The sequence below is a fragment of the Clarias gariepinus genome, chromosome 5 (assembly GCF_024256425.1).
Source record: "Clarias gariepinus isolate MV-2021 ecotype Netherlands chromosome 5, CGAR_prim_01v2, whole genome shotgun sequence".
NCBI classification, from domain to species: domain Eukaryota; kingdom Metazoa; phylum Chordata; class Actinopteri; order Siluriformes; family Clariidae; genus Clarias; species Clarias gariepinus.
In genome coordinates this window covers 39,728,781-39,749,744 of record NC_071104.1, presented here as the reverse complement: position 1 = coordinate 39,749,744, position 20,964 = coordinate 39,728,781, and the positions used below count along the sequence as shown (strand labels likewise).

At 38.4% G+C, this 20,964-nt stretch overlaps 1 protein-coding gene across 4 annotated transcripts; it reads right to left on the bottom strand.

The window, feature by feature from the left end:
* Positions 1–1,798: 1,798 nt before the first annotated feature.
* LOC128523659 (histone-lysine N-methyltransferase PRDM9-like) lies at positions 1,799–20,277 on the bottom strand. 4 transcript variants are annotated; one of them, XM_053495714.1, is made up of 7 exons: positions 20,046–20,277; positions 16,458–16,536; positions 15,478–15,661; positions 13,550–13,821; positions 7,744–7,811; positions 7,408–7,598; positions 1,799–5,440 (listed from the first exon to the last, which is right to left on the bottom strand). In XM_053495714.1, exons 2-7 carry the CDS (start codon positions 16,524–16,526, stop codon positions 4,431–4,433), a joined length of 1,794 nt encoding a protein of 597 aa, XP_053351689.1. In that variant the 5' UTR covers positions 16,527–16,536; positions 20,046–20,277; the 3' UTR covers positions 1,799–4,430. The 4 variants fall into 4 exon arrangements, with proteins under 4 accessions (XP_053351689.1, XP_053351691.1, XP_053351688.1 ...); XM_053495713.1 differs by having other exon boundaries at positions 1,800–5,440; positions 20,031–20,277; XM_053495715.1 differs by having other exon boundaries at positions 1,801–5,440; positions 15,496–15,661; positions 20,031–20,277.
* Between the last annotated feature and the right edge of the window lie 687 nt (positions 20,278–20,964).

Sequence of the window (20,964 nt, the reverse complement as noted above, 5' to 3'; positions counted from 1 at the left end):
ACTCTCAAATAAAGCTGAATTACAACAATTCTGCAAAGATAAGTGGGCCAAAATTCCTCCAGAGCTCTGTAAAAGACTCGTTGCAAGTTATCGCAAACACTTGATTGCAGTTATTGCTGCTAAGGGTGGCCCAACCAGTTATTAGGTTCAGGGGGCAATTACTTTTTCACACAGGGCCATGTAAGTTTGGATTTTTTTTCTCCCTAAATAATAAAAACCATCATTTAAAAACTGCATTTTGTGTTTACTTGTGTTATCTTTGACTAATAGTTAAATGTGTTTGATGATCAGAAACATTTAAGTGTGACAAACATGCAAAAGAATAAGAAATCAGGAAGGGGGCAAATAGTTTTTCACACCACTGTAATTGGAAGACCTTTGAGGGCAAAACTGGCCTGTTAGGGCGGGACGGTGTCCATCCCACTCGGGAAGATGCTGCTCTCATTTCTTGTAGTATAGCACATAGTCTCAGAAGAGGCCTAGTTAATCAGTGACAATCCAGAGCCCAGGCCAGGGAGCAGACAGACAGGCTAAACCAACCGTCTGCTAGCTGCATAGAGTCGTCACTTAGGGTTCATCATATTGAGACTGTGTCTGTTCCCCGGGTTAAACAAAAATGGAGAAAGACTCAGATAGTCTGTTTTAGTAATTTAATTAATATAAATACCACAAACTCGGATCACACTGAATACACAGCCAGCACCTCTGATCTGAAGCTAGGACTATTAAATATTAGATCTCTTGCATCCAAAACAGTTATTGTTAATGAAACAATCACAGACCAGGAGTTTGATATATTATGTTTAACTGAAACCTGGATAAAACGAGATGAGTATGTAGCTCTAAATGAAGCTAGTCCTCCTGGATACAGCTACATACCCCAGCCTCGGTTAACTGGTAGAGGAGGAGGCGTCGCAGTTATTCACAATGATAATCTGGCTATTGTGCAATAACACAGATTTAAATGTAATGCATTTGAAGTTCTCTATAGTAACATAAAGTCAGCTCAGTCGATTCCGCTAATCATCATTTACAAACCTTTAGGGCCGTACTCTGAATTTCTTTGTGAATTTGCAGATTTCCTCTCAAACCTGGTCATTTCTATAGACAAAGCGTTCATTGCTGGACACTTTAATATTCATTTTGAGAATCTAGAAGACCCTCTGAGAACAGCATTTATGTCCATACTGGACTCAGTAGGAGTAAATCAGTGTGTAGTAGGACCCACTCATAAAGCAGGTCACACTTTGGACTTAATATTATCCTTCGGGTTAAGTATAAGAAACATAATTACAATTCCACAGTCTGAAGTTATATCAGATCACTGTCTTGTCTCGATTAAAGTGTGTCTTAGTAATAATGTACGTACAGCACCGTGCTACTGCTACTGCTTTAAACGTACATTCACATTAAAATACCACACAGAGCTTTACCAATCATCTCCCAGAGTTACCAATTTTGATTGGATCGCCATCTGACTCCACAGAACTCGATCAGGCGACCGAATATTTAGTGTCAACACTTCGTTCTAGCTTAGATAATGTAGCTCCAGTTAAAAGGAAAATGATTAGAGATAAGAAACTCGCTCCTTGGTATAATAACCACACACGCACTCTAAAACAAACCGCTTGGAAATTAGAACGCAAATGACGTTAAACTAAATAGTTAGTTTTTCAAATAGCATGGAAGAAAAGCATCCCGAACTATAGAAAAGCTCTTAGTGTATCTAGATTAACGTATCTCTCCACTCTTTTAGAAAATAACAAAAATAATCCTAGATTTTTATTTAATACCATAGCTAAATTAACTAAAAACAAGACCACTGCAGAATTTTCCACAGCAACAACAGTAGTGAGGATTACATAAACTTTTTAATATTAGGCAAAAAATTCAGGCTTTGAAACCGGACAATTTAAGTGATACAGATAATAAACTAATCAGATAACATCAGAACCTAGAATACATTACTCCCCTTGAAGCGAGAGAACTAATTTCACTCATCTCCTCTTCAAAATCATCAACCTGTGATTTAAATCCTATACCGACACATTTTCTCAAGCAGATAGTTCCAGCAAGAACCCCTGTTAAAGTAATTAACTGTTCAGTCAGTAGTGGGTAAGTTCCTAAATCCCTTAAATTAGCAGTTATTAAACTAATCAAGAAACCTGACCTCAACTAATGTCAGCTTTTCAATTGCAGGCCGATATCAAACCTCCCCTTTATCTCTAAAATTCTGGAAAAGGTAGTATCACAGCTATGTTCATATCTACATAGAAATAGCATAAACAAACTGTATCAGTCAGGATTTAAACCTCATCACAGCACAGAGACAGCACTCGTTAAAGTAGTAAATGACTTCCTATTGGCCTCTGATTAGGGTTGTGTCACTATACTTGCGTTACTCAACCTCAGTGCAGCTTTTGATACTATTGATCATAGTATTCTCCCTTACAGATTAGAAAATGTAGGAGGAATTAAGGAAACCGCCCTCTTGTGGCTCAGATCCTATTTGATTGATCGTTATCAGTTTGTAGATTTAGATGATGACCATTCCTCATGTTCTCAAGTGGAGTTTGGTGTTCCACAGGGTTCAGTTTTAGGCCCACTAATTTTTTCCCTTTGCATGCTTCCCCTGGGCAACCTAATTCGAAAACATGGAATTAGTTTTCATTGTTATGCTGATGACACTGCAAACAATGAACTCGTCATTTGACTAGGGCAGTAATTAGCCTTGTTTGTTCAGGATAATCAATGTTAATGTTATGGCATTTAATGTTTTTTTTTTTTTTTTTTAAAGAAGGTAAGAAGCAGAGAAGTGTTCAGTGGATTAGCACAATATGTGCTTCCATGCTCATTACCGCTTTCTCTGGGCAACATAATTCATAAGCATAGTATTAGTTTTCATTGTTATGCTGATGACACACATTTACACGTCTCAGCAAAACCAGATGAGAAAAAACAGCTTACTAAAGTTGAGCAATGTGTGCAGGACATAATATATTGGATGTTAAGTAACTTCCTTCTGCTTAATCCTGATAAGAGAGAAGTCTAGTCATAGGACCACAAGCAGCTAGAAGCAAGCTTTTTGATCACACTGTGGCTTTTCTATTCAATTAATAGCATAAGTGAAAGACCTTTTGTGATTATATATTCCAGTCTTTTATTTGAAGCCCATGTAGATAATATTACCAGGATAACATTCTTTCAATTCAGCAATTTTGCCAAGATAATTAATATATTGTCATATTAATTAATATATTAATGCAGAAAAACTAGTTCATGGTTTTATCACCTCTAGGTTGGACTATTGCAATGCCTTACTGTCTGGTTGTTCAACTAGGTGCATAAACACGCTTCAGTTAGTCCAGAATGCAGCAGTAAGAGTCCTCACAAGAACCAGAAGATACGAGCACATCACACCTATCTTATCCACACTGCATTGGCTTCATGTGAAATTTCATTTCATGATCTCGTGCCACAGTATCTGAGTGAACTGCTAGTGTCTTACGATCAAAGGATGCAGGCTGCTTGTCAGTACTACGTATTATGAAAACTACAGCAGGGGACAGAGCTTTCTCTTACTAATCCCAAAGGTTATGGAATAGTCTTTTAATTAATGTTCAGGACTCAGACACAGTCTCAGTGTTTAAGTCTAGGCTAAAAACTATTTTGTCAAGCATTTTTGTAAATAGATTTGCCTTAGGTAAAGGTGCAGATCTGGGGGACTCGTGGACGTAGAGTATTATGGTGAACTGGTATATTGAGATGCTGTCTTCCCCACTCTCATTGATCACTCAGGTTTGTTGACGGTGAAGTGATTGGTCGTTTTACATCCCAGGGAGCCCTCATGTCTGTGTTTTTTTTTGGCTCTCCCTTTTAGTTATGCTGTCATAGTTAGTCTTGCCAGAGTCCTTGTTGCACTCTGCACTAAATAAACATTCACTTTGTAGGTTGTGTAACTGTGACCATACCTACAGTAACTGCCATCTCTCCTTCTCCTCTGCTCTCTCCTCTTCTCCTCCATCTCTATACCTCTACCTTTCTCTCTGTCGAGCTACACATGCCCTATCTAACACTTAGTTATAGCTGACATATGGATGGAGGAATTATTGAGGTATTGAACAATGGATAAACATAATAATGGAGGTATTAAACAATGGCCAATAGGACTTATTACACATAACTGAATAAAAATGATCATTTACTGTATGTCTCAACCTACTTAAGGTCAAAACAAAACATTTCTAATAGCATTTTAAACAACTGTAATTTTACATATTTGGCCTTTCACAGAAAGTCTGCATAAAAATATGAAAAATGCATTTTAAGATACAGATCATTTTCAGCACAAACAGTAACAACAAACATAAAATTTTTAAATTTTAAATCATGCATGTTCAAGTCAGTGTACTTAATTAAACTAAAAAAATTTATGTCTTTTTATGCTGTAAGTGGGGTATTGGCGTCTCTCTGGTGTGAATACGCTGATGTTGTTGGAGAGTACTCGGTCGATTAAAACTCTTTCCACACTCTAAGCACTGATACGGCCTCTCTCCTGTGTGAAGGCGCTGGTGATCTTTAAGGTTACTTCTATGACTAAAACTCTTTCCACACTGTGAGCAATGATACGGCTTCTCTCCTGTGTGAAGGCGCTTGTGTTCTTTGAAATTAGCTCGCTGAGAAAAACTCTTTCCACACTGTGAGCAATGATACGGCTTCTCTCCTGTGTGAATGCGTTGGTGGTTTTTTAAAGTACTGGATTGGGTAAACCTCTTTTCGCACTGTGAGCACCGATGCGGCTTCTCGCCAGTGTGAATGCGCTCGTGTCGCTGGAGATGACTCTTGCAAGTAAAACATTTCCCACACTGTGAGCAATTATACAGCCCTTCTCTAAAGTGAGTGCGCTGGTGTTTTCGAAGAGTACCTTGCAGAGGAAAACTCAGTCCACATTGTGAGCACTGATACAGCTTCTCTCCTGTGTGAAGGCGCTGGTGTCGGTCGAGAGTACACTGCTGAGTAAAACTCTTTCCACACAGTGAGCAGTGAAATGGCTTCTCTCCTGTGTGAAGGAGCTGGTGTCTTTTGAGAGTACATTTCTGAGTAAAACTCTTTCCACACTGTAAGCAGTGATACGGCTTCTTTACCGTGTTAATGCACTTATGTGATTTGAGGGCATTCTGATCAGCAAAACTCTTTCCACAGTCTGAGCAGTGCTGAATTGCTTTCTGTACATCATTGTGAGAACTGGGAGTATCAGATGATATGGGCTGACTGGAGCCATTTGAGGAAATAGGAAGCTCATTAATCTCTTCTGATTCCCGCAGTTTCAGATATTCTTCGCAGTGACATCTCTGGATGTGTTTGTCAAGATTAATTTGAGATGCATAGGAAAGAGCACAAGTAGAGCAGGAAAAGCTTTGCAAGAGAGTGTTGTTTAATTCTGGAGAAGTAGAAGCAGAAAAAAAAGATTTACATTGAACACAAAATGTAATAAGATAAGATTCAGAGAATATAAAACATAATGTACTGTACAGTAAATGTACAGTGACAACATTACCCTAACACAAAGGAGTGAGATTCTACATGCATGAAAACTTACTAATTTGTGGTCCAAGAAACCAACAGATAGGAATTATTGGACCCGAGAACAGCTTTGATTGTGTAAAGATTCATGAGGCTCAGGATTACCAACACAGACTTGTACAAAAATACTGCAGAGTGCTATTGATGTCCGTGATGGTGTACTCATCTAACTACAGGTGGCTTCACTTGACACAAACCAAACTGGTCCTTAAACAATTTTGTAATTCATAATCTGCTATATCTGCTGTAATATTTTTGGTATAATTGTGTAAAGATATGCAAGTTAATCACTCAAGATCAATTAAATGTAAAGTCATTCCTATAAATGTCTTGGTTCAATCATAATTTATCCACTCTCAATATTCCGACATTCTTATAGTTTTTTACCATCTCATGCTATAGGCGCTCTTTCGCACATGATTATTTACAAAAAAGTGAATAAGCAAATTACCAAATGTTGCTGTAAGCTTCAGAAGCCGACAAGGCAAAAATAAAAAACAACATTGCCTCTACGTAGTCCATAACTGCACCAAAAAAAAAAAAAACAGAAATACAAAAATACTAATCTTACTCCCTTACTAACCACAAACAAACTTAAAAAATACTATCCTTATTCTCTTACTAACCACAAACTAACTAAAAAAATACTACCCTTATTCTCTTACTAACCACTAATACACACACCTCCATCCCACCACCAGCAGAGACACATGCAAGGGCACAGAATAGAGATATAATCGATATAGTAACACACTAGAATGCGTTTCTTGCACGCTGCACATAGGTCATCGTTGGGAAGCTCTACTGTGAGCCATCCTTCACGCAGGAAGTGCTATCACACTAGCTTACCTGGCTGTCATCCAACAGGTCGCGTGGCTGTGATTCTCTTTCAACTGTATACACAGGGCTGTTGCCTGGTGCAACAAGGAGAGGAGGTCACCCTGGCTCAACAACAAGAATTAAATGGGCTTATAAAAAAACAACTGGGGCTTACCCACCTCGTGCGGCACTACATTGAAACCGCACCAGGAGCAATTTTTTGGCTAATGACGTCATTGAGGCCCTGAGGTGCACCGTTGTGCCATGGAAGTGTTTAATTAGCTCTGCATCATAATGGATTCTACTAGCCCCTGGTCCAGTCCTATCATCAGTTTACATTTAAATTTAGGCATTTGGTAGACGCTCTCATCCAGAGTGACTTAACAAAGTGCTTTGTAGTTTCCATCATTGGAAACATCCTTACACACTGGTTTACTAGGTTACTAACTAGGTACTATCAGTCAAACACAGTTAGGAAGTTTTTTTTTGCTGTCAAACCCAATTGGTCTTCTAGCACCTGAACCAGATTTAGGAGTTCGAAACATTCTCGCTACCATGAGTGTATGACCTCATGGACCGACTAGGGCCTAATTCATTTTAACTCTGGACCTCACAAAAGGGTACTGGCAAGTAGTCTTTACACCAGCAGCTAAAGAAAAAAAGCCGTTCAGCACAGAAAATAGCCATTGGCAATAAAGGGTCCTCTTTGTGGCCTGTGGTCAACCAGAAAAAATGCAGTGGCCCACAGAAACAAAGCCTGTATCCCAGAAACTAAAAACTCACCTCATCAGTTCCCCAATTGTCCTAAACCCTGACTTTGACCACCAATTTCTGATGCATATGGACGCTCAGGCTTAACACAGTCATAGTCAAGCTAGTCCTGCCTAATGGAATGCCGGTGCCTGGTTTGGATGAATCTCACCTTCCTTACCTCTTGGCTTCTCCACCATAAAATATAATTGAATAGAACTGTAGTGATTTGCAGTAAATATCAACAAACTTTACCATTCGTGGAGGACTTTTTGTTCCACAGGGAGTCAAAAGCAGGACTGAGATCTTTGGCGTACTCCTCTTCATACCACACTAAGAGCTCCTGTCCTGGGTTAATGGGTCGACAGCACCGATACAGAATTCCACCTCGATACTGAAATGCCACAAGATTCTGTTCTTCATCATGACGAGCGCAATTCACATACCTACAAGAATTTGACAAAAAATATCAAAACTCAGACCAAGAGAAAGCATGAGGTGAATGGATGGGAGGAAAACAAGTCTATTTAAAAAGAAATTAGAAGCGCATTAAAGTCCAAAAAAAGACCCAATGACTGGAGCATTCCTCACCTCATCCAATTTGCATGAACTTCTCTTGCACCATCTATGTATTCTTCACACTGCCTGCTTCTGTAGATCTGTAGAAAAAACACACATTTCCATTTTCTTCTATAAATCAATCTTCTTCTTTGTCTTTCGGCTGTTCCCTTTCAGGGGTCGCCACAGCGAATCATCTGCCTCCATCTAACCCTATCCTCTGCATCCTCTTCTCTCACACCAACTAACTTCATGTCCTCTCTCACTGCATCCATAAATCTCCTCTTTGGTCTTCCTCTAGACCTCCTGCCTGGCAGTTCCAACCTCAGCATCCTTCTACCGATATATTCACAATCTCTCCTCTGAACATGCCCAAACCACCTCAATCTGGCCTCTCTGACTTTATCTCCAAAACATCTAACGTGGGTTGTCCCTCTGATGAACTCATTCTTAATCCTATCCATCCTTGTCACTCCCAAAGAGAACCTCAACATCTTCAGCTCTGCTACCTCCAACTCTGCCTCCTGTCTTTTCTTCAGCGGCACTGTCTCTAAGCCGTAGAGCATCGCTGGTCTCACCACTGTCCTGTACACCTTTCCTTTCATTCTCGCTGATACTCTTTTATCGCACAACACACCTGACACTTTTCTCCACCCATTCCAACCTGCCTGTACCCGCCTCTTCACCTCCTTTCCACACTCTCCATTGCTCTGGACCGTTGACCCCAAGTACTTAAAATCCTGCACCTTCTTTACCTCTGCTCCCTGAAGCCTCACCGATCCTCCTGGGTCCCTCTCATTTACACACATGTATTCCGTCTTGCTGCGGCTAACCTTCATTCCTCTGCTTTCCAGAGCATACCTCCACCTCTCCAAATTTTCCTCCACCTGTTCCCTGCTCTCGCTACAGAGCACAATGTCATCTGCAAACATCATAGTCCATAGGGACTCCTGTCTTACCTCATCTTCTATAAATTAATCAATGCCTTAAAATTAAATAAGGTGTTCAGGCACTAGACTGACGAATCACTGTACAGATGTGGCCATTAGGACTGCGCGTGTTTTCCCGTGAGACGCCGCATTTAGCGACTTGCCGTAAGCAACATTCGGGAATTTAAATGTGTTGTGTTTCACTGAATATCCGCGAGATGGCGCATGGAAGGACTTTATCTAAAAGCCGGACCAAGTATAATGAAGAATTGGGTATAATTACTTAGCCTAAAACAATATTGTTTCCAATGCTGAAGCAAACATGAATTTTATTTTGTTTTACAACAGATCTTTCATGATAAATGTGTGTATATGTGCTTCATATTATTTTCACAATGATGAAATGAGATGCCCAAATTCGTGCTTTAAAAGTTTCTTATATAGTTTTTGTAATGTCTTAAAGGGGTCATACAGCACTACATGCACTATTTTAAGCTGTTTGGACTAAACTGTGTGTTAGGAGAGTGCGTACACAACCACTCTACGATGATAAAGAGCCGCCCAGTGGTTTTCCTTTCGTTTATTACAGTAACATCCCCCTTCTGAAATCAGGCCAATCGCAAAAGCCTTGCCTTGTGACGCCACACCACAAGAGGGCGTTCCTACACAAGTTGATTGACACTGGTGTTTTAGCAAAGACCCGCCCCGAGTGAGAAGACGCTGTCGGCCATTGTTTTTTCGCCGCTGGAGCAAAATGACGCCTAAGCGAGTGTTGTGTACAGTAGTTGGGTGTAATAGCGAACACAGCAGTCGTCATTCACTACCTAGGGTTAGTGACCTAGGGTACCTACCAAGGGTTAGGTATCTGAGCCACTGAGGACGCAGTGGCTGAATTTAGTTTTTGAAGCTAACGTCCCCGCCGATTTACCTAAATGCGTTCATGTTTGCGATAATAATTTTTCCCCAGACTGCTTTATAAACGCGGGTCAATATAAAGCAGGTTTTACTAGGAAGCTGCTCCTAAAAAATGGATCTGTACTAACGCTTCGTGTTCCTGCTTCATCTTCACCAGGCTCGGTGAGTGTGATTTATTTTACTATGACTCTTTGCAGATCGCCTTTTCTAATAATCACGGTGAATGCGGAGTGTAAGTTAACTTATACTCTCATAGAACATGGTTATGGCTTCTTCTCTATGTACATCCTTCTCTATATAATCCCTAATCGCCCGTTTATAATAAACAATGCATTGAGGTGATTGTCTAGTTGCAAACTGTGTACGTAGTCGGAAAACTATATTATGCTTACCTTTGTTACGTTAGATGGTTTATAACGATGTCTGTCGAAGATTAAGAAGTCATGTAAACACATCAGTAAACACATCGCGTCCGTATTTCTCTCGGTAAGTTTCTCCGCTTTTCTTGTTGTTGCTCGCGGCAGCGCAACAGCCCGTTAATTCATACACATGCAGTGATGAGAAAGACAAACGGGTCGATGCATGTCCATTCTTTTAATTTCTGTGTTGTCAGGCGATATTACAAACTTCCGCGTAGGTTCCGTACTTAAATCAAACCAAAAACGACTGAAGAAAACAGGCTCGGGCTCTATAATCCATAGTTTTCCAGTTTGGACTGCATTACCCACAAAGCACTGCGGGCTCAGCAGAGGTCATGAGCATTTAAATTAGCATGTACTGAAACAGGTTGCTGAGAACAGAGCTAGTTTTTACCAGGTAAAAGTAGTGTTTTTTTTACACAATCCTTTTGAATTTTTAATTAACGTATAATACAAACTTTTCAATAGGACCCTAAAGATCATATTAAAATTTAATGAAAAATATAATGTGTAGGACCTTTAACAGGGACAAAACAGTGAAAGACATGGCAATGCCTTGGTTAAAATGGTGTTGAAATTAATTTGATTTCCTGATAGTAGGCATTCTGATAGTGTTAACTGCGAATGTCCTGATTCGTGAATATGCCAACATATCTTATTTAAAACGTAAAAATGTGTCGACATCATCAAAAGACATAAATGAACAATATATATTATCATAGTAAGTAAATATTATTTTATGAACTCGAACTGAAGCAGCGTTTTTATCAAAAGGTTGATAAACGTGTGTGTACAGTATATACAACGCGACAGCGCGCTCAGTTACTCACTTCTCACCGTTCATACAGGTCTGCTCGGACTTATTAATTCGTTTTAAACCCCTCAAAAATTTGTGTGTATACAGCTCAAAACCTCCATCAGTTATTAAAGATAGCATCTATTTAGAAAAAAATGCCCCAGTGATTTTGGAGCTTCAGGAAATCTCCCGGCGCTCTGCGCATAACACCGGGCCAACTCATGTCGGAAAGAGTTTCTAAACGGTTTCTAAACGTGGGCTATTGTTTTTTTTACTTATAATATTTGTTAATTTAATTTAAATGAGGTTTGGGCTCAGGACTTCGATTCGGCATCGTGATTCTCCTCTTTAATTTACTCCATAGTTTTAATCAGCGCTCAGCCGCATGCAAGTTTTTCAGAGCGCACCGGCAGAAGTAGACTAATGATTATGAACGCGTCGGGAAAACAGCAAGCAGACTGACTCTGACCATTTAAAAAAAACTTTGCGTTCATTTTCTGACGCGCTCAAGTTCACCAAAAACAATACAGAACAGCGCACCTTATTTGCTTTCAAACATTTACAAAATCACAATGTTTTTTCGTTATTGTGAGTGCGCTTAAATAAAAGTTGAGTCTCATAAAGGCATGTAGTCTTATATAGTTTTATTATAAATTTTTTTGCATATTAATCTGAGTCCTCATCTGTTACATTTTTAAGGACAACAGTTTTTTCAGCCTGTCACGGCGTGCGCTCAAATCAATATCGCTCCTCGCTCACTAATTAGGCGGCCTCCTCCTCAGATATGCGAAGCATCGGGGCGCAGAATTAGGCACGGATGGTAATAGTTAAAATATTAACAAGGGGAATTTTTGATGTCAGGTGGGCATTATAAGATTTGTATTGAAAACTTCTAACTAAAAAGTGGCAGCTGGCACGCCTAAAAATAGACGCAGGTTAATTTTTTTATAGTCTAAATAAAAATCCTCCTCTTTAGTGTCTCCTATTTCTATTAATCCTGGGTTGTTGTTCTTTTAGCGTGTGTGTGCTTTACAATGCCAGACAACATTCAAATGCAAATTATTCACTCTCCCCAAGTGTGAATCAGCTGTTCTCACCTATACATTCAGAGGAACTGTAATGGACCTCTCCACACTTTAAAAACCTCTTGAATCTGAGGCTCTTCTGAAGACTTTCAGTGATTAAGGCCACCAGTGAGCCACCAGTGCCCATCCATGTTTAAAGCGCATAAAAACAATACTGTTACAGGTTAACATATTATACATCTTTGTAGTCATTTTGCACACACGCGCAGGTGCGTTACAATAATAATAATAATAATAATAATAAATTCGGAGAACTACTACTACTAAAAATAATAATAATAATTCTGAATGAAAATGAAGAATAAATACATATCAGTTTGAGCTTGACACGTTTATGAGCTCTGTCGCTTGCTGTCAATGGGCGCCTAAGAGAAATAAAATTTTTCGGCTTCAGTAGACACACAATACTTTAGACTGAAACACGACTGCCCCCTACAGGTAATAAAGGGCATTTTCACAGCTTGCCGCGCGCAGCCGCGGCAAGTCGTGGGATCCATTTTCCGAAAACATGCTTTTCTAAAGGCCAGATCTGTATTGTTATGATTAAAACACATTTTAACTAGTCATCTTGTAGGGATTCAATTAAGAAAAAATTTATTAATCTACTGTACACATGATATAATATAATGCTTTGCAGTAAATTTTTCAATTAGTGTTTGATGTTTGTTTCCTCTAATCATATATGCTACTCTTCAATTTGAGCTGCCACAGTGTTGTTACGAGGCATGATATGGTGAGTGAAGAACAGCTGGGAGCCTGTACTTAGTGATGACCCCAGGATAGCCAATTAGCTCAGAAATCCGAAACTAGCTTGAGTAGGAAATTCCACCCTGTACCTTTATTCTGACAGAAAAGAGCATTGTCTGTACGAGTCTTGCATCTGCGACTGTACGTCTGCTATTTGAGGTTCCCGCATTTCTTTTATATTCCTTCCTTTGATTTCTCAGGTACGAAAGGGAAATAAGTAGCAAAAAACAACCAAAAAAAAATGGTATCGACCAAGAATTTCACATCCTTACTTGTCATGGATTAATCAGGAAGTAACTTTCTCTGCGTTTTATAATAAATGACTTTACCTTTGTGCTTTATAATCATATTGAGTATATGTTTGTAAAAAGGAGCACGGCCTGAATAGGACTATACCACTGGATTTGTAAATGATTATTAGACACTTCGTCTGTGCGTCACTACAAGGCTTATGGTCAAGCACTTATGGTTGATCTTCTCAGGCTCTTAGCTGTGTTTTACCTTTTATATAGCTGAATACTGATGATGTCATTGTGAATCAAAACTCTTAAATATACACAATAAATCGGTCACTACTAAAAAATCCCTTTTTCCATTAGTTTGTTTGTCAGCATATGGGTTAGGGTAAATTAGATAAGGTCACTGTGTATGATTACAGAGACCGCTAAAACTTATATTAACTTGTTAAGAAAGGAATATAATTGGGGAGCCTAAGGGGATTCATCGACTCGCAAAGAAATCATTTCAGAAATTAAATACTGAAATAAAGATTTCTCTCAAAGTGATAGCTTCATTTGTAAATATGCTTGTATCCTACAGGAACTCCAACATGTAGCTCTGGCAGAAAGTAACTGATGCTGGTGCTGACTTGAGTTTATTTCATCCATGGTGCTGCTTAAAAAGCTGCATGGATTAAAAATCTTAATAAATAATTAATAACAAACTCACCACCCAGGAGTATCCGCTGTTCTTGGCTTCCTCTCGGTCTACTAGTTCTCCCTGGTAGGGTCCGAAATGTGCACCTACTGGAACAGTCTCCCCCTTATTAAACACCCCCAGACCTGCATCAGGAATACTGGACTTTTGAATCTCTAGTCCAGGAGGAAGAGTTAGTCTGGCTCGGTCAGAGACGCCCATGGGAACAGGAGTATCAGGGATGAAGAGAGGCGGGCCATGAACCTCACACTTGTTGAAGAAGACGGATTTGCAAACCTCACAGTCTGGGAGTAGAGAAAACACAAAGGGAAACAATGATGTCATATGTTTCTGTATATTTAATATACATTATAAAATTATAAATAAATTAGCCTAAAAAATCCTTTTGGAAATGAACATGGAGCGTCTATGTACTGCACTCATCTTCTGTGTAGCGAGCAGGAGGTGTCCATCATGATACAGGACACAACACAACATTACACAAGTACTCTATGAACTGTATAAGTTATACCACAGAAAAAAGTCCATATTTTTATTAATAAAACTTTACTTAAAAAATCTAATTTATTAGATTTTAATCTAATTTATTGGCTGCCCCTAACGACTTTATAATCAATTAATTGTCTACAGAACAACACTGTTTTTGACTAAATCAAAAAACTCATATTCTACATTCATGACACATAGAAGGATTTTTTTTAAGCCTTTTTGTGGTTATAATTTCGATGACAACAGCTTACAGCTCATAACATTTTTTTTTAAATGGAGAAAAAGAGACAAAATAAAACAATGAAAAAATAAAAATATTAGGATCCCCCCCCAAAAAAAAAAAAAAATTTACATACAGAAATGTCCAAATTCCAGAATCTTATCAGTGCAGCACGGCATGGAGGCGATCAGTCTGTGTAAAACTGGTGACGTTTTATTAATAACCAGATTACTTTGATAGCAGCCTTCAGCTCATCTGTATTGTTAGAACCGGGTGTTTCTCATCTTCCCCTTGACAATAAATTTCTTTTTGGTTCAGGTCAGGTGAGTTGGCTGGTAAGATCATGGTCAGTAAACCTGTTAGTGGTAGTTTATGAAAAGGGAAATCAGCATCTCAGTAAAGCTTGTGAGCAGGCGGAGGGTCTAAAACATCCTGGTAGACAACTGTCTTGATTTTTGACTTGATAAAACACAGTGGACCAACACCAGCAAATGACACGGCACCTGAAACTTCACGCTGGACTTGGATTCTGTGCCTCTCCACGTTTCCTCCAGAGTCTGAGACCATAATTTCTAAATTAAATGGAAAATATGCTTTTATCAGAAACAAGGAATTTCAGAGGACCCCTGAGCAGCGGTCCACTTGGTTTCCCCCTGAGCCCAGGCAAATGGTCCTCACACTGTCTCTGGTTCAGAGGTGGCCTGATACAAGAAAAGCAACAACACGATGGCATGACCTCCTCTAGTAATTCCTTAGTTTTGGAATTTCTTAACATCAGGTTAGAGATTTTAGTTGTAGGAACAGCGGTTCTCTGTGGGACATGGAGGACTTGTGGATAAGACAAGGTACAAAATATCTGCTCGTTTCTAAACAAAATAGACGAGCTTCTTCGCCCAATGGGACAAACAAAGACTTTGAACATTTGAATGCCTTGTGTTTCACTATAACCTGCCTCACTGCGATTGTGTTCTAGACAAATGTTAATAAATCGGCATGATTGTGGGGACAAGAGATACACGGTATTTATACTGCAAGAACGGTAATTTAATTAACCTCGAAATAAAACGATTGTAAGATTTTTATTTTCTTGAGCTGTAAGCCGTATTTTGAAAATGAAGCAGTTTCCCTCTGAGATTAATAAGTTATTTGAATCTTGAATCTTGAATGTAATCATTAAAAGAAAAACTATTGAAGCAAGAATATATGAGTTTTACTTTTTGAATTGAATTACAGAAAAATGATGTTTTACAGAGGTAGTCTTTATGGTCAGGCTTTTCCTCTTTAATGCAGATATCTTCAGGTGTGTTCTTGAAGTTGTCCCAGTAGTCATAGATGTCCTCTTCTTTCTTTACACAGACTTTTGTAACTTTAGGCGTCCCTTCATCTGACGTCTCCATTTTCATGTCCTCACACAGCTAAAAACCAAACAACAAGAACATTGATTCAGAAATATAATTACAATTTAATTTTTAGGTTTCATTCCCCCCATTATAAATCATGAGGTTTAGTGTGATTAACAGAACAGCTTGTAAAATACAAACAGTGAGCAAACGTTAACATATTACCGCTGCGCTGTTCAAATCCAGTCGTGGGGGCCAATGTCCGGCGTCACTCACTAAACCGTTTAACAACAATTAAAAGGGAGGGACTTATGATGGAACGTTCAGCTTTAAGTCGTTTTAAAAACAAAGATTGGTTTCCAGTGTGTGTTTACAAACACAGCCACCATCAGGCAAAGGTAAAATGTCTTACTGCACAAAATGCAGCCCCTCCCCTGAACTGTTGCTCAGCTCTGCTGTTCTCTGGAGGGGGCGTGGCTCAGTAGGCACTTATTTGCATAAACACTGAAATCCCACAGATGGCGCTCTAAACTATTCACACATTTTCATCCCGTGTGGCAGGAGTGAGTTATTTGGCAAGTTTGATTAAAAATAATAATTACGGCGGATGACAGAACAGAGATAAGCGCTGCTTTTTTACTGCTGCTTTATTTAAAAAGTTTAAATGGTAACAAAATCAGAGCAAAATATAATATCGAATCAGGATATTTATAAAATCTTGATAGAATAGAATCACAATTTTAATGGAATTAGCACCGAGATATCGTGATAATATCCTATCGGGAGGTAACGGCTGATTCTCGTCACTAAATATTATGACTATTTTATATTTTATTATATTGTAGTAACATAACTTATCATTAAGCGTTACCTGTGAGAGAGGAGGATCGGGAACCTGAGACGTCCTGAAGAAGCGCTGTGTGTCTCCCTCTGTACTCATTATAACAGATCTACACAAATATTAATAATAACAAAAAAATTATAATAATCAGGACTGACGGGTCTTTTAGAGAAAAGAAACAAGGAAAATATTTAAAAGAAAACTGCAAATAAATAAATCTCCTGAGTTAATTAGCTAATTTTATACACATTGTTTCTCTAATGATTAGTGCAAACTGGCTGTAAAGAGTGATTTATATGGGAGACTTTTACCTTTTACCTATTAATGTTGCCTTAATTAAAGATATTAAACATGTACTTTATCACTACTAAAAAGAACCAAAGAAAGACCTTGGACTCCGTGCAGATTTGGATGAAGTAAGAAAGGATTTATTGCAGCAATAAAACCCAAGTGAGCCAGTCCAGCCATGCATAGGGTGAGAATCCAAGCTGTATCCTCCATGTGCTCATATTTTTTTTCCATTATAATTAAGTTTTCTTATAAACGATTTTCCTTTTTCTTTTTTTTTTTTTTTTTTACAGTTTTCTTGCTTAATTTAAAAAAAATTTTGAAGTTGCGCATATTTTTACTATATTTTACTAGTTTTTCCAGTTTGCAGTTTTCAAGAGACAGGCCTCGGGTAAGCCTCTCCGTTACACTATTTTTAATTATTAGTCTTATTCTACCAAACTGTTGTATATACGTATTGTATTTTAATCTCATAACTAATCACAATTGCTCAAGTGCTAACTATATCCCTCTGGATGACTCAGACAGTCAAGACAGTCCGGATTTTACCCCTACTGGGGATTACAACCCTACTGAACCTGTCATGGATCGAGCTTCGGTGAGTTCTATCCGGCATGAGTCCGAGCCATCTGGAGTATTAATGCAATATCTACTGGAAAGGGCTTACTTATTTCAAGAAAGATGACTCCAAACCTGGTCCTTCTAAAAGACTACGTTTGGAGGCAAATAGTCCTCCTTCTCGTTCCTTTAGACCCGTAAGACCAGAGTCCAGCACAGCTCCAACTCCGTCTATTTAAAGGCCTGTTTGTCATGTAAATGTTGGCACCCAGACCGATTTTAAGGTGTCTACTAGTACTCAAACAGATTTTTCTCTTGTACCTATGCCACTCCTAAATCGTGGTATTTCTGCTTTTATTCCCCTTACTGATCTTCCTATCAGTGTTGTGCTGGTTTAAAAAAGGGTTGATGTGTGAATTCTTATTTTATTATTGATGCTTACCCAGGCCCCCCATGTTGTTTTATTTTACTTTTACATTGGGCCTTATACTTTGAATTCTATATTATTCACTATGTAGATGCACATACTATATTTTGTGTCTACCCTTATTTAACATATTATTCATAAAATCTTGTTGTGTGTTTTCTGGTTACTCATTTACTGCCCTTTCATGTGTGTGTTGATGTGAAAATCCCTTGGACGCCGCTGGCCAATGTGGGCCGGCCCAGTCAGTATGCAAATATATAATAAACTGACGGAAACCATAATATTGCCTACACATATGGATGAGTGCGTCGATCGCACGGGCACCGCTGACAAAGAGCGTGTGTTTTATGTTACCGCGCACTTACACTACCGTTCGAACGTTTGGGGTCACTTGCAAATTTCTTTGTTTTGGTTTAGTGATTTATTTTCTACATTCTACAACAATACTTGGGATTTCAAAACTATAAAATAACACATATGGAATTAGGTAATTACGTAACAACAATAAAAAAAAAAAAGTTAGTTGTTATTTTAAGACACAGAGGTCAGCCTTTCTGTAATAGTTCTTGCAAGAACAGTATTGTCAAGTGCATTTGCAAAATCCGTCAAGCACCATAATGAAACTGGCTCTTATGAAGACCATCCCAGGTGGGGCGAGACCAAAACCTACCTCTGCCACAGACGAGAAGTTCATTTAGAGTTATCAGCCTGAAAAATGAGCAATTAACAGGACCTCAGATTAGAGGCGTTATGAAGTCTTTACAGAGCAGAAGTAGCAGAAACATCTCACCATTAACTGTGAGATTAATGCATTTTTTGGACGCCTTCAACATTTCTTTACAATGTAGAAAGAAATAAAAATCAGGAACCATCATGGAGTTAGAAAGTGACCCCAAACTTTTCAACTGTAGTGTATATTGGGTCATATTTGTAAAACAAAGAAACAAAGTAAAGAACAATAAGACAAACAACATATAAAACTACGTATAAAGACAATATTTTCAGTGTCCAGTAGCACCAGTCTCACAGAGACCCAGGAGGCTTATAAACAGTTTGACAGCAAAATGAGACATTTTGCAGTATTGTGATTTTTATTTATTTATATTAAAAGATGCAGGACAATACTGCCAAAATGTATCATTTACAGGCTGTTAGAAAATATTCTTTGCATTGTCTCTTATTGAGTCACAAGGGTGTTAAAAAGCACTCATCATTCAAAGTTATTCATAACAGTGTAAAGTTGGTATGATTTTAAAAGTGCTATACAGTAACTTCACCTGCCACAGTTTATCCCAGTGGAACAATCTGACTACATGTGCAGTGCCATGAACAAGTATTTGCCCCTACCTGATTTTTTTTTTTTCTTTGCATATTTGTCACACTTGTATGGGTGGAATTTCACCTCAACACTTTGAGGTAAACACCGATTAGCCTTTTTGTTTGTGAGATATCATAAACATTTCGTAGGGGGTATAATCGTGATGCAGTGTAAGATATACAACTCATCAGTGTGATCTGCAAGTGTAGCAGGGTGAGTGATGATGAACCAGTGCCTGCTGATGATGACCAACACGTCTCCCCTGATCTACCAGAGCCGAGTAAAAAGAATGGCAATCGAACTGAATAAAATCAGTAGCAACATTAAATCGTGCTAGTATTTATTATGGTAGTCAATATTAATTCAAAATAATGTTTCTCAGCATAATTTCGAATTAATATTGACTATCATAATAATTAAAATAAGTAACTAGTTGACTAGCGTGAGCTACTGCTGCTACTGATTTTATTTCAGCTTACCTGTTCAGTTTCATTGCCATTCTTTTTAAAATAATGTCTTTATAGTCTTATATGTTGTTTATCTTGATGTCCTTTCCTTTGTTTGTTTGTTTTACTAATATGACCCAATATATGTTCAGTGATACTTCAAATAATGTTTAAATAGAATTGATTTCTGTATTGTGTTGTATTTTATACTAGTAACTGGTGTTAGTAATGTATCTCTACATTAATGAGCCAGTGTATTATGGTGTGGGCTGCTGTGGGCCAGGAAGTCCTGGCACACTTTTTGGTCCCAGTCCGCCCCTGACCACATGTTTGCTGTCTAATGGCTCACTTCTGTTTTACCTCACCCTACTTCTGTATTGTTTTACTAAGATTAACATTCTGTCATTACATTATTGCATGCACAAGTATATTTGATTAAAATATGCTTACATTTTAAACAAGTTAAAATTACAGAAACACAGCGATAAGGCCGAATTCCAAACGCCAACTATGGGTACAGTAGTAGTACACTACATAGGGCGCATATGGCATTAAGTCATACTCACTGTAGTGCACTTTACCAGTGAAGTCGAGCTCCATTTGGGATTCGGCCTCGCCGCTTTGGATCAACTTAGCTCTGTGTTTAAAGATTTTAAGTCCTCACAATCACAAACAATAGGGTTTAAATTTTTAACTCCATCACATCTAGCGGTAACTGCAAAAGTCTGTCAGAAATGTGTTCACGTGAAAAAGAGGAACAAACGAGTAGCGGCTTTTTCCGGGAATTTGGAGACCCAGCGACCTGGATGCGAGTCTTTTTCGTGGGAGTTCATTAGCGGTTGGGATCCCTGTTTAAATGTGGCATTACCGCCACCCACTGGACTGGATGGTGGAATGCAATGTCAGGATTAAATCCGTTTCTTAGTAATAAAAATGTTATTAGATGCCCATATACTCTTATGATTATGAATTATGCATATTTCTTTACACATTTCAAACTCTATTTCCATAATTTCCATAAAACTGAATTAAACTGAATTTGTATGGGTAACCATCCATCCTCTTTTTACGTTATAGTAAAAGTTTAAATTTAACCCCGATCCACAGTTGGGGACCGTCTGCCTCCTGCTCCCACTGAAATATGAAAAACTGAAAACTGAAATATGGTCACCTTCACTGAATTGGATGGTATTGTGGCGTAAAGTACACAAAAAGTAATTTGAACTGAAATAAATATACAGTCGTGGCCAAAAGTTTTGAGAATGACACAAATATTAGTTTTCACAAAGTTTGCTGGTAAACTGCTTTTAGATCTTTGTTTCAGTTGTTTCTGTGATGTACCAAAATATAATTAAAAGCACTTCATACGTTTTAAACATACAATTACATGACATTTATGCAAAGAGTCAGTATTAGCAGGGGCGTATTATTTAGAAAAAGCTTTTTGTGAGGACTTTTTTTTGTTTTATATCTTCATTACTTATTGCTTATCAGCAAGTA